The 16,306-nt window shown below is 46.9% G+C and overlaps 1 protein-coding gene across 1 annotated transcript in view; it reads left to right on the forward strand.

Annotated features, from left to right (window-relative positions):
- Positions 1-16,306, forward strand: part of DLG2 (discs large MAGUK scaffold protein 2) — an 852,330-nt gene that overhangs the window by 631,773 nt on the left and 204,251 nt on the right. The window contains exons 11-12 of the mRNA XM_081909134.1: positions 2,479-2,603; positions 3,859-3,920. Coding sequence (XP_081765260.1) covers positions 2,479-2,603; positions 3,859-3,920 — 187 coding nt within the window. The remainder of the gene's footprint in view (positions 1-2,478; positions 2,604-3,858; positions 3,921-16,306) is intronic.

Raw genomic sequence — 16,306 nt, forward strand, 5'->3', positions numbered from 1 at the left:
TCCAACTCTGATTATATGATTGGGGGTACTTTGAGCAAGATGTCCTCACTGAGCCCCCATCGATGAATTGTCCCACCCTGATTGCTCTTTCTCTGAGCCCAACACTCATCCACCCAAAGATAGAGGGGTGCCAAGTGAGTGAATGGAGATGAATTCTTAATCATATCACCACTCATTTGGTTTGAGATGACAGGCAAGTTTGAAGGACCAGCAAGGTGCGGCAGCAGGACCCTTCGGGGACATAGATGCCCATTTCCCCAACCCTTCAGGGACATAGGTGCCCATTTCCCCAACCCTTCAGGAACATGGGTGCCCATTTCCCCAACCCTTCGGGGACATAGGTGCCCATTTCCCCAACCCTTCAGGAACATGGGTGCCCATTTCCCCAACCCTTCAGCGACATAGGTGCCCATTTCCCCAACCCTTCAGCGACATAGGTGCCCATTTCCCCAACCCTTCAGCGACATAGGTGCCCATTTCCCCAACCCTTCGGGGACATAGGTGCCCATTTCCCCAACCCTTCAGCGACATAGGTGCCCATTTCCCCAACCCTTCAGGGACATAGGTGCGCATTTCCCCAACCCTTCAGCGACATAGGTGCCCATTTCCCCAACCCTTCAGGGACATAGGTGCCCATTTCCCCAACCCTTCAGTGACATAGGTGCCCATTTCCCCAACCCTTCAGTGACATAGGTGCCCATTTCCCCAACCCTTCAGGGATATAGGTGCCCATTTCCCCAACCCTTCGGGGATGTAGGTGCCCATTTCCCCAACCCTTCAGGGACATAGGTGCCCATTTCCCCAACCCTTCAGCGACATAGGTGCCCATTTCCCCAACCCTTCAGGGACATAGGTGCGCATTTCCCCAACCCTTCAGCGACATAGGTGCCCATTTCCCCAACCCTTCAGGGACATAGGTGCCCATTTCCCCAACCCTTCAGGGACATAGGTGCCCATTTCCCCAACCCTTCAGCGACAATGGTGCCCATTTCCCCAACCCTTCAGTGACATAGGTGCCCATTTCCCCAACCCTTCAGTGACATAGGTGCCCATTTCCCCAACCCTTCAGGGACATAGGTGCCCATTTCCCCAACCCTTCAGTGACATAGGTGCCCATTTCCCCAACCCTTCAGTGACATAGGTGCCCATTTCCCCAACCCTTCAGGGACATAGGTGCCCATTTCCCCAACCCTTCAGGGACATAGGTGCCCATTTCCCCAACCCTTCAGGGATATAGGTGCCCATTTCCCCAACCCTTCAGGGACATAGGTGCCCATTTCCCCAACCCTTCAGGGACATAGGTGCCCATTTCCCCAACCCTTCAGGGACATAGGTGCCCATTTCCCCAACCCTTCGGGGACATAGGTGCCCATTTCCCCAACCCTTCAGGGACATAGGTGCCCATTTCCCCAACCCTTCAGGGACATAGGTGCCCATTTCCCCAACCCTTCAGGGATATAGGTGCCCATTTCCCCAACCCTTCAGGGACATAGGTGCCCATTTCCCCAACCCTTCGGGGACATAGGTGCCCATTTCCCCAACCCTTCAGCGACATAGGTGCCCATTTCCCCAACCCTTCAGCGACAATGGTGCCCATTTCCCCAACCCTTCAGGGACATAGGTGCCCATTTCCCCAACCCTTTGGGGATATAGGTGCCCACTTTTCCAACCCCTGTCACCAACACCAACTGAAGTCCTCAGCTCAAGCCATACAGGAAGCTGAGGTCCCTGTGGAATTCTACCATGTCTCTTCAAAGGAGCATTTATTGTAACCAAAGCAATTTAGCAAACTGTTGAGGATTTCTTTCTTTTCTTTGGGAAGCTTTTGAAAATAGCATTGAAGAGATGCCATTTATCTTAGTAAAGAGAAGGGATGTTTTGCAATGACAAAATAAGCTTGGGTTGTTAAAGTGGTGTGCGTTAAAGGCATCTTCTGCCAAGGCAGCAAAGCTCTTTAGCAAATGGGGAGTGAATCGATAACACAGCACTTAAAATTCTGTGGGCAGAGTCTGCTCTTCCCTCTGAAATTTACTGGTGTTTGGATTGCAAGGCTGAGTGCCATTTCCCACCGCCACCCCGCGAGCTTTGCTTTTCTACAGCCAGGCACTTTGCATCTAATGTTTTAAGTTAACAGTCATATTTGTGTAGTTGAGGCTAAGATTGGCTGGTGCCCATTGGGACTAGTAGGCGAGGAGCCCAAACAGTAGGTGGAGCCAGAGACAAAGACAGGCAGAGCTAACTAATTTGTTTTATATATAAAAAGAATTATATATACTTAATGGACAAAGGCAACAGGCTGCGACGCCCCCGGGTTTGTTGTAAGCAGGAAAGCTGGCAGGTGGAGGTCGGCTCAGGTCAGATTGGTGGCACAGCACCCCACTTGGACCAGCCTTCGCTGGTTGAGAACGATCGTCCTCCTATAACAGACAATAATTTTCTTTTCTTCTCCCCTCACCCCGTCCTTGTTATTTCCTTTAGGGAAATTCTGGCCTGGGTTTCAGCATTGCTGGAGGAACAGACAACCCACACATTGGGGATGATCCTGGGATATTTATTACTAAGATTATACCAGGAGGAGCTGCAGCAGAGGACGGAAGACTCAGGTAAACTTATGCATTTGTTGTCTAAATGGGTGTCCAATATTTGGGTCTGTCCTGGGGGGGGGGGGGAAGCCTGGTGCTGTTGCAGGAAGGGAGGTTGAAAAGGCTTGAGCCAATGATGAAGTCAACTAATTCTAGGTTTATCCTTCTTCTCCTCCTCCTCCCTGAGTTCTACAAGGGGTAAAAGTAAGGGCTTTTCTGCAGGACCCTTGAAAATGCATTATTTTCCCACATCTGCTTTATGCATTACTTGTGTATTGAAGCATTGAAGTAAGGGGCAGATAGGGCTCATCAACCTGGAAAGGTAGCCCTTATAGGAGAAGGAAAACACTGATCCTAAAACTCCCCTGCCTTGCGGGACATCTTTAGAGGAAGAAAGGGCTAAGGAGTAAACCCCAAATAAATCCTAAGTGGAGTCCCTAAGACGGTAGGATGCTGCCCTGTACGCGTCCTTCTGGCAACTCCTGCATCCAAGCTGGTGTCAAATACATGGCTCTGCTCTCCTTTGGACCATATCAGTGAGGTCATGTAGCCTTATTGGAGTTCACTGATTGGGTCTGCATTGCTCCCGGACAGGAGGAAGGAAGTCAAATGACACCGAGGGTTGGTTCAGAGAAAGAGTTCTTTATTTCTGCTCTCCGGAACAGCAGAAAGGCACCTGCATGGTCAGTCCACAGCAAGTCCAAAGAAAGAGAAATTTCATGGAGGCGCCCTCTCCCCCTTCCCCAGGAATCCATCCACGTCAGCTTGTACACGCAGGTTGACATCACAGATGTTCCTGCTTCGGCACTCTTAACCATAAAAGGCTATTCCTTCCTATACTTCTGACCATAAAAGGATATTCCTTCCTGTACTTCTGACCATAAAAGCATCTTCCTGTTCCTATTCTTATCTTGGAGCAAGAGGTCACCATCTCCAAGAACACCCTCTGGCACTGTTCCCAGACTAGGTCTGTGCGTCTTTGTGGTCAGGATATAAGATAAGGCACAGACATGTCTTCCCCGTTCTACTGGTACAGTCAAGGCCATCCTTGCCATCACAAACTGATAAAGGAGAGGGCTCTGAGCACTTGTTTATACAGCTGGGTTTTTGGCTCAAGAGCTCAAGTTAAAGCATTTTATCTAAGGAAAAATAGGGATTTTGGTGCAGTTTCAAACTGCCTGCACAGTCAGTTTTGGGTTTGGGAAACCCATTCCTTCAGTCAAGAGGGGGGGTCTTGCTGCCTTGCCAGCCCAGGACCTCCATGCACCCTGCTCAGACTTGCACCCCAGAGAGACCACTTCAATGTTGAAGTGGTCCAGTTTGACTTCACCCCTGGAGGCAAACTCCATTGTCTTTTGAGACAGATGGATGCCAACAACAGAAGCACCCCTGTTTGTTAACCAGTCTCACAGGCTGTTGTTAGATCTGATGTCCTGTTGCTCCTATCGAAAACCTTGCCCACACATCCCTTGTCCTCAAGCCCTAGAAATCAATGACACTACTTTCTGTCACTGCTTCCGATGGAAATAAGGAAAGATCATGCAGTGTCACACCCTGGACTGAAGGCAGGCAGGTGAGGGATGACTGGGGAGAGGTTGAGGACCAAAGCACAGCATCACTTTCTCCGAAGCACCCAAAACTCAAATTGGCCACCAGATTTTGCTCAAATCTTCTGCTGTAGTCATTTTACAGCCTCCTGCCAGTTTAACATGCAACTAAAAATCTAGCCTTAAGTTTATTGAATGGAGCTAAAGGTATAATGAAGAAAAATACATCTAATTCTCTTCCCAACTGTGTAATCTTTGCTCTGCCTATCTTTTTTTCTTTATGGGGTTTTTCTTTCTTAAAAAAGAAAGAAACTGTGCAGCTGAATTGATTGCCAAGGTAAAGCAAGGAGATCAATTTTCCATCATTGCCATCCTTTATAGCGACTCACTCAATCTCTTGTAAGATTGCGAGATCCCTGCTTGACAAAAGCAATCTGTTTGAAAGAAACATATTGTGCAGCAACCGTAAACTTTGCGATAGAACCACTCAGTTAATATGACTCAGCCATTTGGAACAGGAATCTGTGGAGGAGCTAATTGTGGTCACTGGTGGGTTTAAGCTGTTTTTGCAACGCATAGGATTTCAGAAATCTGGCTGTCATCAGTCCTATAAACTAATGGAAACCTCATCCTCCTAAGCATGGGTCTTAATGTAGCCAATTTGATGCAGTCCATGTACAAGGGGGAGCTTTAAGGAGCCTCTGGGAAAGCCCAAAGTTTGCCACAGTACAAAAGTATTTAGGGGGGGGACCCTATGTGTGGGAACCCCCAATCAACCCTATCAGGACTGGGCTTGCTCATTAGCAATGGGATGTTGACTGAATGGTCTGGGGCAGAAACCAAGGGGAATGGAAATAAGTACAGTGGTACCTCAGGTTAAGTACTTAATTCGTTCCGGAGGTCTGTACTTAAACCGAAACTGTTCTTACCCTGAAGCACCACTTTAGCTAATGGGGCCTCCTGCTGCTGCCACGCCACCGGAGCCCAATTTCTGTTCTTATCCTGAAGCAAAGTTCTTAACCTAAAGAATTATTTCTGGGTTAGCGGAGTCTGTAACCTGAAGCATATGTAACCTGAAGCGTATGTAACCTGAGGTACCGCTGTATTCTGGAACATGGGATGGCTGGCTGGGACCATAGAAAAGAGCTCCAGAATGCAACATTTTGTTGCAGACCCCCCTTGCAGAATAACTGATTTCAAGGTAGGACTAGATCTTTTTTTTTTATTATCTTGAACAGACTTTTTTAATCCTTGACCTGTGACCAGCTTGCATCTTGAAGTCACTTTGAACTGAGAAATAAAGAAATTATGATATTTTTCTTTCTTTTTGACAGAAGTGCATGAAATCTGTCGGCATGCTAGCCACTGCAGAGTGGATAAAGCCTGGCCAATGACATTTGAGAATAAAACAATAAAAGCAGTTGAAAACAACTATTTAAAAAATGGGATGAAAATGGGATGAACACACCAACCTTCTACATATCCAGATAGGCTTGTCTGAACAAAAAAATGTTTTTAGCAGGTGTCAAAAAGAGTAATATAGCCACCTACCCAATGTCAATACAGTGGTACCTTGAGTTACATACGCTTCAGGTTACATATGCTTCAGGTTACAGACTCCGCTAACCCAGAAATAGTGCTTCAGGTTAAGAACTTTGCTTCAGGATGAGAACAGAAATCGTGTTCCGGCGGTGCGGCAGCAGCAGGAGGCCTCATTAGCTAAAGTGGTGCTTCAGGTTAAGAACCGTTTCAGGTTAAGAACGGACCTCCGGAACGAATTAAGTACTTAACCCGAGGTACCACTGTACACAGGGAGTTCCAAGTGTAGGTGCTGCCACACTAGCATATCAATTTCTTACAACTGCAGACTGAACATTGTGTGACACTGTGTAACAGCACCAGTTCTGCAGGCTAGGTGCTCATGAGATCAGTTTGGCTGCCCTTGTGGGGATTTGTGTGCAGTCTATATATTATTCCAAAATGCTTACCAGCTCAGGGCCGGTAGCTATGCAAATCTCTTGGTTGTGTGTGTGTGTGTGTGTTTGCAGACCTCTGGCAATGCTATTTGCTCAGTGCATAATTTAGCTGCAAGTTAATAAAGAAAGGAGACCTTCACCCTATTAAAAAAACAACATGCTTGTTTTGCAGGAAGCGGTAAATTAGAGCCTCCATTAACAGATTGTGTATGTTGTTTGCTTTATGTTGGGAAGTTTATGAGCTCATTAAGTTAGATCATTTCGTATTTCGGGGCACTTTTTTTGTTTTTGTTTTCTTTTGCTTCTAAGAGAAGAGTAATGGTCCTGGCACCAACTCAGCAGTGGAAGTGTTTCTGAAGTTCATAAGGGGGATATTTGGAACATGTCCAGATTGCTGTGCATGAGCTAGGAACGAAAATAAATCCAAATGCTTCATAAATAGGCACTTGAGGCATCCGTTACACTGGGCCAAATGCTACTTCCTTTAATTGCAAGCTGATAACCATATCTGATGGTGACAGAAGCAAAGCATTCTGCCTTTTCTCTTTGCCCTTGTACGGCCAAGAACATGGGCTCTTCATTCATTCTCCTCCTGAACCCCTTCCAGTCTCATTTCACAGGGAGCACTTATCTGGAGAAAGACACTAATATACTCCTCAGAATACTGGCTGGACCTGGGCAGATGGTTGCTCAGGGGAGAGAGATCTATTGAGAGCAAACTTCAATCTGCAGGTGGAAGCTTCTCGTTGAGGTTCCTCCAGGCCCCAGATTGTCTCTGCCCACCCATGCTAGCCACTGGGTCTTTCTAGGCGAGAAGGAATTCAAGAAGGCTTCATGTTGCTTTTTTATGCTCCAGTACCATGGCTTGCTCCTCAGAAGATTCAGGATGAGTAATAGAAAGTACTTTTTCATTTAACACATAGTTAAACTACGGAGCTTGCTCCCCCAGGAGGCAACAACAGCCACCAACTTGGATGGCTTTAAAAGAGGATTATCGTGGAGGTTAAGTCTTATCAGTGGCTGCTAGCCATGACAGAGCCTCAAGCATGTTTCTGAATACCATTTGCTGGAAACTGCAGGAGGGGAGAGTACTTGGGTCCTGCTTATGGGCTTACCAGAGGCATCAGTGTGATGGCCTGGGACTCAGGCTCGGACTTGGAACCGGAGGAGTCTCAGTCCGCACTGGATCCTCTGCCTCAGGCGACATCAGAACCAAGTCTGGGGCCTGATTCTGAAGAGCCCCAGTCTGCACAGGTTCTCCTGCAACAAGCACCAGCTGGGCCAAGTCAAGGGCCTGAGCCTGCCCTGGCTCTAGATGCGGGGATTACCTCATTGCCTTCAGCTGGGCCATCACTTACAGCTGCTCCACTACCGGTTGGGTCAGGGGAGGCTGAGGCGGCCCCTGGGTCTAGTAACCCACCAACATCTCCCAAGATGCAGAGACTGAGGTCTGAGAGAAAGAGAGACCTGAGAACTCGCAGGAGGAGTGCTCACCTTCGGGCGAGACAGGGAGGTGAGTCACCAGGGGATCAGGACCGGCCATTACCCCGACAGAGATAAAAGGCTGTCAGACCCCGCCCCAGGTTGTGGGAGCAACATTGCTGTTTGCTAGAACCTGCCTGTGACCCTGTGCCTGACCTAGCCTGGTTTCCTGCCTTGACCCTGTCGGACTGACTCTTCACGGAACCTTGGATTCGGGACCGGACCTGGACCGCGTTGCTCGGGTTTACCCCCAATCTGGCACAATCTGGTTGGCCACTGTGAGAACAAAATGGTGGACAAGATGAGCCATTGGCCTGATCCAATAGGCTCTTCTAATGTCCTTGTGTTCTTACGTGTTGCCTCCTTGTATATCCTGACTGACTGACTCATACGTTCTATGGGTCTGACCTTTCACTCTGCTGCTTGTTAAATGGTTCTTCCCCCCACTCCCAATCATATTTATTAGTTTTCCTAATTTTTAACAAATCAGTGCCAAATTACATCATTTAATGCAATTTGCCCAAAAAGTTGACTTCCCACTCTTCGTCTTAGATGTGTCCCAACTTCCCCCCATTGCTGCTTGATGTTACATATTTATTTCTAATTTACATTGCATTCCTTATATTCAATTTACAATTATTATTATTATTATTTATTTTTATTTGCTATATACTGGTATGTGTTACATTCATACAAAAAAAATGCATTTATACAGATCATACATTTTTGCCTTAATTAACATATATCCAAAAATACAAAAAGAAAACAAGAATAAAAAATAGAAAAGAAAAAAAGTAAAAAGAAAATATATTAAAAAGAAAATGAAAAGGGGAAAAAAGAAGAAGAAAGAAATTGGCGAAATTAATAGAAATAGTAAGAGATCAACCAAATGAAAAAATCAGGAGAGAATGGGATGTCTTTACAAATTATATGAAGAAGGTTGGTTCCCCAAACTATGACTGGCTTAGTTTAAGCTAAAAACTCCACAGGTAAAAAATTGTCTCTCCACAAGGTTTATTATGATTACAGACAACCAAAGATATGAGCCTACAGGAACCGTATAGTGGTCGAAGGAAGTCAACCTTTCTTTCTTTCTTTTTTCTTCAATTTACAATTATCGATTTATATTGATTTTTTTTTTAATTCCCCTTTCCCATTATCCTCCAGCTGTCGATTTATCAGTTCCTGCGCGTACATTTACATAATGATAACATACCCCCTTAAGGAACAAAAGAGGTTACACATCTCCTTGCCTGCTTGTTAAATGGTTCCTGACTCACCTCAGAAAGAAGGTTTAAAGTTACTGTTTTCTAAGTTCAAACAGCATTTCTAGCCAATGCAGCAAAGTCAACTCTAAACCTTTCCCCTTGGATTTAAGAAGTATTCCCAGGTGCTTTCCTGGCCACCTATCTCAGAATGACTCACTCTGGACCCTCTTGGCCTTTCTTAGAACAAAGTGGGGAGCAGGGGAGAGGCAGAAAAGCTACCAGATTACATAAATTGATATAATGAGGAGAGGGTAGCAGTAGTGGGAAAGAGGAAGAGTCAGGTGGCAACTGTGGCTAAAGAGGAGCAATGTTTTATGCTGACCCTATCACAGTCTGTTATTCATGGTCCAGCTTTGACAGCGAATGAAGGACCAGGATGGTTTTAGAGTGCAATGCGTGGCAGCAGGGCTGTCTTAAGCATATGCAGTGCTGGGGTGCAAAGTTCTGCCCGGCGACCCGGGTTGCCCAGTCCCAGGCATGCAGGAGGGCAGAGCTGGCCGGCCACCTCAGCATCTCATTGGCTTGGTCACCCCCAAACTCAAAGCGCAGAGCCACCCACAGCAGAAGAGTCCACAGCGGCGCTCCGACTGATGGGCGGGCTCTTCCCCGGACTCAACTCTCGGGCCCCAGACTCTCAGCCTGGCGCCCCTGAAAGCCCAGCGCCCGGGTGCCCCACACCCCTAGCACCTATGGGTAAGACGGCCCTGAGTGGCAGTAAGGTTGAAATCAGATCTTCTTGTAATTCCGGGGTGACTGGTTTAGCTCAGATTAAATTGAGCCAATCTCATTTGAACTGAGGGCAGAAGCTAAATCCATAGCTGTTGTTGTTGTCGTTTAGTCGTGTTCGACTCTTCGTGATCCCATGGACCAGAGCACGCCTGGAACTCCTGTCTTCCACTGCCTCCCGCAGTTTGGTCAAACTCATGCTGGTAGCTTCAAGAACACTATCCAACCATCTTGTCGTCTGTTGTCCCCTTCTCCTTGTGCCCTCCATCTTTCCCAACATCAGGGTCTTTTCCACGGAGTCTTCTCTTCTCACGAGGTGGCCAAAGTATTGGAGCCTCAGCTTCAGGATCTGTCCTTCCAGTGAGCACTCAGGCCTGATTTCCTTAAGGGCTGAATCCATAGCTAGTTCTGAAATATTATTTATCATGCCAGGAGCTGTAAAAGTTAAAGACAAGTAAAGCCCGAGCCACTGGTTGTTGTTGTGTTTTTTTCAGTCTACAAAATGTGTTGATTACTATCTCCCTGGAAATTGCACTGAGTTTTAAGAAGGCTGCAGAATCCAAAACCAGTATTGTGAGGCTTAACCCAGATGATTGTTTCATCAGTGGCTCTGCGCTCTGCTACAGCAATTATGAGGATTAAACAGCCCTGTAATCATTTGGAAGGAGTGGAGCAGGGGGAACTATTAAGGTCTTTGCTGAGTTTTGTATTAGTCAGGGAAGGAAATGTCACGCATCCAGTCCCATTGCATACAATGGCTCCAAATGCTGCCATTTCCTCCTTTTGATGCAAAGCTGCTTCTCAAACAGTTCAGACGTGAAAACAGGGACCCCAATTCTCATACTCCTCCTGCCATGTGCCCCTGAAGGCTCTGTACCTTTGTGTACTGCATTCGTCATTTTACTTTGCAACAGACTGTCCCATCCCCCATCACCACCAGGAATTCAAAAGACAAGTCATGGTTTTTCACCCTATGGTGTGTATGTGGTGTCTAGTTTAGCACAGAAGTTCCCAAACAGTACCAACAGTGGTTAACAAGCCTCATTCAGGTCGTCTGCAGCTCATCTGTAGGTGTGTGGTTGAAGACAGGAGACAGCACATCAGTCGCATCAAATACTCGTATTGATTCTGAATTGCATTCGAACTTCTTCTTTTATTTCTTACATTGCATTTTATCATATTGCCATTTGAACTCTGTGGAACTCAAACTGCAGCAGGGGAAAAAATATGCCATATGTAAGAAATAAAAGATGAAATTAAAAAATCCATTAAAAATGTACAGCATCTTGCACGGTACGTTGCAATTGCTACAACAGGCAGAGATTCCATACAGTGCTTCTCCAAGACCCTCAGCAATTTTGAAGTGGTCCAGGGCATGGGAATTTGGGGACCCACAGAGCTAGCAACAAGATGTTGTGGTGTAGGGAATTTTCCACCCCCCATTTTCCACCCCCCATTGTCAGTAGGGGTGGAAGGATCGGCCAACTTTAGTGCTCCCAGTTCTTCATTCCGCGCCCCCACCCCCATCTTAAGTTCAGTTCTCCACATTTCTGCAGCATTTAGTGAATTCCTGAAGAAAAATTATCAACATTTTAGCATGGATTTCTCCCAATCAAATGTTAAAAACACAATACAGCATTAAACATTAAAAACTTCCTTAAACAGGGCTGCCTTCAGGTGTCTTTTAAAAGTAGGATAGTTGCTTATTTCCTTGACATCTGATGGGAGGGTGTTCCACAGGGCAAGCACCGCTACTGAGAATGCCCTCTGCCTGGTTTCCTGTAACCTCACTTCTTGCAGTGTGGGAACCACCAGAAGGCCCTCGGAGCTGGACCTCAGTGTCTGGGCTGAACGATGGGGGTGGAGACGCTCCTTCAGGTATACTGGGCCGAGGCCATTTAGGGCTTTACAGGTCAGCACCAACACTTTGAATGGAAACGTACTGGGAGCCAGTGTAGGTCTTTCAAGACCGGTGTTATAATGGTCCCGGTGGCAACTGCCAGTCACCAGTCTAGCTGCTGCATTCTGAATTAGTTGTAGTTTCTGGGTCACCTTCAAAGGTAGCCCCACATAGAGCGCATTGCAGTAGTCCAAGCGAGATATAACTAGAGCATGCAGCACTCTGGCGAGACAGTCCACAGGCAGTAGGGTCTCATCCTGCGTACCAGATGGAGCTGGTAGACAGCTGCCCTGGACACAGAATTGACCTGCACCTCCATGGACAGCTGTGAGTCCAGAATGACTCCCAGGCTGTGCACCTGGTCCTTCAGGGGCACAGTTACCCAATTCAGGACCAGGGAGTCCTCCACACCAGCCTGCCCCCTTTCCCCCAAGAACAGTACTTCTCTCCTGTCAGGATTCAACCACAATCCGTTAGCCGCCATTCATCCTCCAACCACCTCCAGACACTCACACAGGACCTTCACTGCCCTTAGTGGTTCCCATTTAAAAGAGAGGTAGAGCTGGGTATCATCATGCGTTCATTTTTATCTTCTTATGTCTCCTTCCCTGGTTCCACTTGCAGCAACAAAGAAGCCTTGCCCCTCTTCCTTGCACGAGCTATTTCGCTGTTTCCCTATTATTCTTCCTGAAACTGATTTTTCCCTCCCCCACCACTTTGCTAGATGTTCCACCCTAATTCAAACCAGTTGGAAGTCCATAAAACCTCCTTCCTCTGTAGTTTGTAACAATGTGTGGTCGTCCTCGCTGCTGAGACCCAAAGTGCCCATTCCTTGCAGCACGCTGTAATTTGGCATGTTTTGCTTTGACAAATGCACTAATGAAGGGTGTGGCTTTGTTTTGGTTTTTTGCATGTTTCGACAAGAGGTTGCAAAGTGAGTTTTCTGAGTTCCCTTCTCCACCTTCTCGAAAGGTGGAGAATCCTCTTGCTTCAGAGTGATTATGTCTCTTCCCAACTTATTTTTTAAAAAAATAAAAATGGGCGGAATTTTGGCTGGCAGGCTTGTTGTGACTCTTTAATTTGTGTGTGTGTGTGTGTGTCTAGTACTAAGAGAGAGCGAGGGAGAGCGAGATGAAAGTTGCTTGCAACACTCCTAATTTGGACTAGGCCTTTGGGGAGGTCTGTGTTGCAACCGGTTTTCCTGCATCAACACGAACCTGCTTTGAGTAGTTTGCGAGCGACTTTTCTGGGGCTTGGATTAACAGGTGGCAGATACCGAAAAGGGCTCTTTTTCTTCATCTGCGTTCTCTTCTTAAACGAAAAGTGAGGCTCTCCTCCTCCTCCCTCGGTTGTACCTGAAGGGGACCTGTGTTCTCTGCACGGCTTTGTCGCTGCCCTTGCCCACCTGCTATGCAGAGCAGCATCTTTGAAAACTCCTCTGAGGGATTTGAGTACTTTGCATTCTCCAGAGCTCAGAGAACAGAGAGCAACTGCTTAGACCAGGACGAAGGAGTAAGTAGAGCCCTCTTTCAAACCTTTTGGTCTTTTCTCAGATCCAGAAAGGCAAAGCGGGAAGGACATTGATTTCTTCCTCTCCTGGCTGCTTGCAAATGGGAAGGAGGGGCAGGGATCTGCCATCACACCCTGGTCCTGCTGACATCTTCCTCTCTGCCTGCCATTTCTTATTAATTCTTTGCACCTGTGTGTAAAGTACTGTGTTCTCCCTCCCATGGTGTATAGCTTGCTGGTGTCTGCTGAATTTGTCCCCAATACCGGTTCTTACCAACCTATTTCACTGGCACCTACCTGCCTGTTTCCTTCTTTGTGTTTCACTGACACAAATGTGCAAACTGTGAAATTATGGATGACGTCCAGCAATGTCTGCTCACTTGCATAATAGAGATCTGCTTGTTCGATGGGATTTCGGGTTTCTCTGCTCCCCACTACACACTCTATCTGCTCCAGAGGGACTCTATAGCCTTCCAAGGAGCAGATTTTGGGGGGTGGGTTTGGGTTCATGATCTGGGGAAGATAAAGGAATCTGGTTGTCCCACTGCAATTGTATAATAATAATAAATAATAAATTTTATTTATATCCCGCCCTCCCCAGCCAAAGCCAGGCTCAGGGTGGCTAACCACAATAAAATAATACAACATTCTAAAATTAATTCAACTCAAATTGATGACAACCATTAGGCTAAAGTTCTGTGCAGATTGCCAGAGGAGGGAGTCAGGCTGTGCCCTGACCAAAGGCCTGGTGGAACAGCTCTGTATTGCAGGCCCTGCTGAAAGATGCCAAGTCCTGCAGGGCCCTAGTTTCTTGTGGCAGAGCGTTCCACCAGATTGGAGCCACAGCCGAAAAAGCCCTGGCTCTAGTTGAGGCCAGCCTAACCTCTCTGTGGCCTGGGACCTTCAGGATGTTTTTGTTTGAAGACCGTAAGTTCCTCTGTGGGACATACCAGGAGAGGCGGTCCTGTAGGTACGAGGGTCCTAGGTGTTTCTTCTCTCATGTGTTCCTCCAAGTGGTTGTTTCTCCTCTGGTCACTCCTGTACATAGCTGTCAACTTTTCCCTTTCCTTGCGAGGAATCCTATTCGGAATAAGGGAATTTCCCTTTAAAAAAGGGAAACGTTGACAGCTAAGCTCCTGTACACGACCTGGCTGGCTGTCTCCAGCCACTGTGGTCATCTGCAAGGGCTTCCAAAAAAGCAAGGTTCATGTTGCTGGCCTTCATACCAAAGAGTGCACTCCCAGATTTAGGTGCACAGCTAAATATGTGAAGCACAGCCTCTTATCAGGTATTTGTATCAGGAATCTGGGATATAGCTGGGGCTCCCTGCAGAATGTACACTTGGGGGCAACCCGGGGTTTGCCGCATGTGATGCATGGAACGGTCCTGTGTCTTTAAAGCAAAGAAGTCTTACGATATCTGAAACTCGAGCCGAATGTAGCTGAGCCTGAACTTCAGCTCTTGAGATGGACAGTGACGATTAGCATTCACTGCACAGTGACAAAATTGCTGTTTGGGGCAGCTGTGGTTAGACGGGAAGATTGGGGAAGAGGAAATGAATGCCATACCTCAGCTCTCTTAACTCTACCTGCTCCTCTAGCGTTAGTGCATAGCAGATCATGAGTCACTCTGCTGAACTGAAATTCCTTTGTCAATAAAAAAGAAAAATTCCGTCATTTTGCATAGTGTGTGTGTTTTATTAGCGAGGCTCATTATCTTCTGAATAGGAGTGGAAGTACTTTCTCAAAGCTGCCGCTGCCACTCGCTGTGCATCTGCAATATCTGCCGTCTAAGAAGTATTTCTAATCATGCATTGTTCATTCTGGAGGAATGGGCCTTCCATTCCCACCCCGCCCCTCTCCAACTACAGTGAGAAGATTATACTGCAGTAGTAGTTTCACTAGGAGATTTATTTCCCTAGTGGTGGAATGTAGCTCAGTGCTTTGCATGCAGAAGGGCCCAGGTCCAATTATTGGCATCTCCAGCTAGAGCTGGGAGGGTTCCATGAGGGAAAGCTCAGCACGAGACTCTTAATCTCAGGGTTGTGAGTTCAAGCCCCAGGTTGGGTGAAAGATTCCTGAATTTCATGGGGTTGGACTAGATTACTGTTGTGGTCCCTTGAAATTCTACAAACCTGTGATTCTGATTCTGGGAAACTCTGGCAAGCCACTGCCAATCAGTGTTGATGATATGGAGTTAGATGGACCAATGGTCTGACTCAGTATAAGGTTGTCATTTAGTCGTGTCCGACTCCTTGTGACCCCATGGACCAGAGCACACCAGGCACTTCTGTCTTCCACTGCCTCCTGCAGTTTGGTCAAACTCATGCTGGTAGCTTCGAGAACACTGTCCAACCATCTCTTCCTCTGTCATCCCCTTCTCCTTGTGCCCTCCATCTTTTGCAACATCAGGTTCTTTTCCAGGGAGTCTTCTCTTCTCATGAGGTGACCAAAGTATTGGAGTCTCAGCTTCAGGATTGGTCCTTCCAGTGAGCACTCAGGGCTGATTTCCTTCAGAATGGATAGGTTTGATCTTCTTGCAGTCCATGGGACTCTCAAGGGTCTCCTCCAGCACCATAATTCAAAAGCATCCATTCTTCGGCGATCAGCCTTCTTTATGGTCCAGTTCTCACTTCCATACATCACTACTGGGTAAACCATAGCTTTAACTATACGGGGCTTTGTTGGCTAGGTGATGTCTCTGCTTTTTAAGATGCTGTCAGTATAAAGTAGCTTCCTATATTGAGGAAGGGGCCATAGCTCAGTTGGAGAGCATCTGCCTTGCATGCAGAAGTCCCAGGTTCAATCCCCAGTATCTCCGGGGAGGGATGGAAATGTTCCCTGTCTTGAAAAACCTTGGAGAGCCACTACCAGGCAGTGTCAAAAATACAGTGGGATGGATCAATGATATGACTCTGTATTAGATAGCTTCCTATGTTCCTTGTCTGCTTATTATGAACATGACTATCAATATATATGCCATCTGTGCAAGGTGGGTTTTTTTGTGGGGTGGGGCAGCAACATTGGCTCCTCCTACTGACTCACTCCCAAGCAAGACAAGGGACAGGCAAAATGGCTCCACCCCCAAGAGGCAGAGGTGGTGACCTTCCTTCAACCATCTCTGCTGCTCACTACCCTCGTCCTGCATTTTGCATCCATGGGTGTGCACGTCATGTGCATAAGAATGAAGAAATCCTGTTCAAACTGGAGAAGAGGGTGTTAAACAGCCTGTGCCTCAGCCTGGGAGTGGTTGAAGAGCCGAGATGAAATTACTCATGGGACATTTTAGGGAAGCAAATTCTGGTAATTTATTTTTT

This window comes from Podarcis melisellensis, assembly GCF_964234715.1.
Source record: "Podarcis melisellensis genome assembly, chromosome: 4".
NCBI lineage: Eukaryota > Metazoa > Chordata > Lepidosauria > Squamata > Lacertidae > Podarcis > Podarcis melisellensis.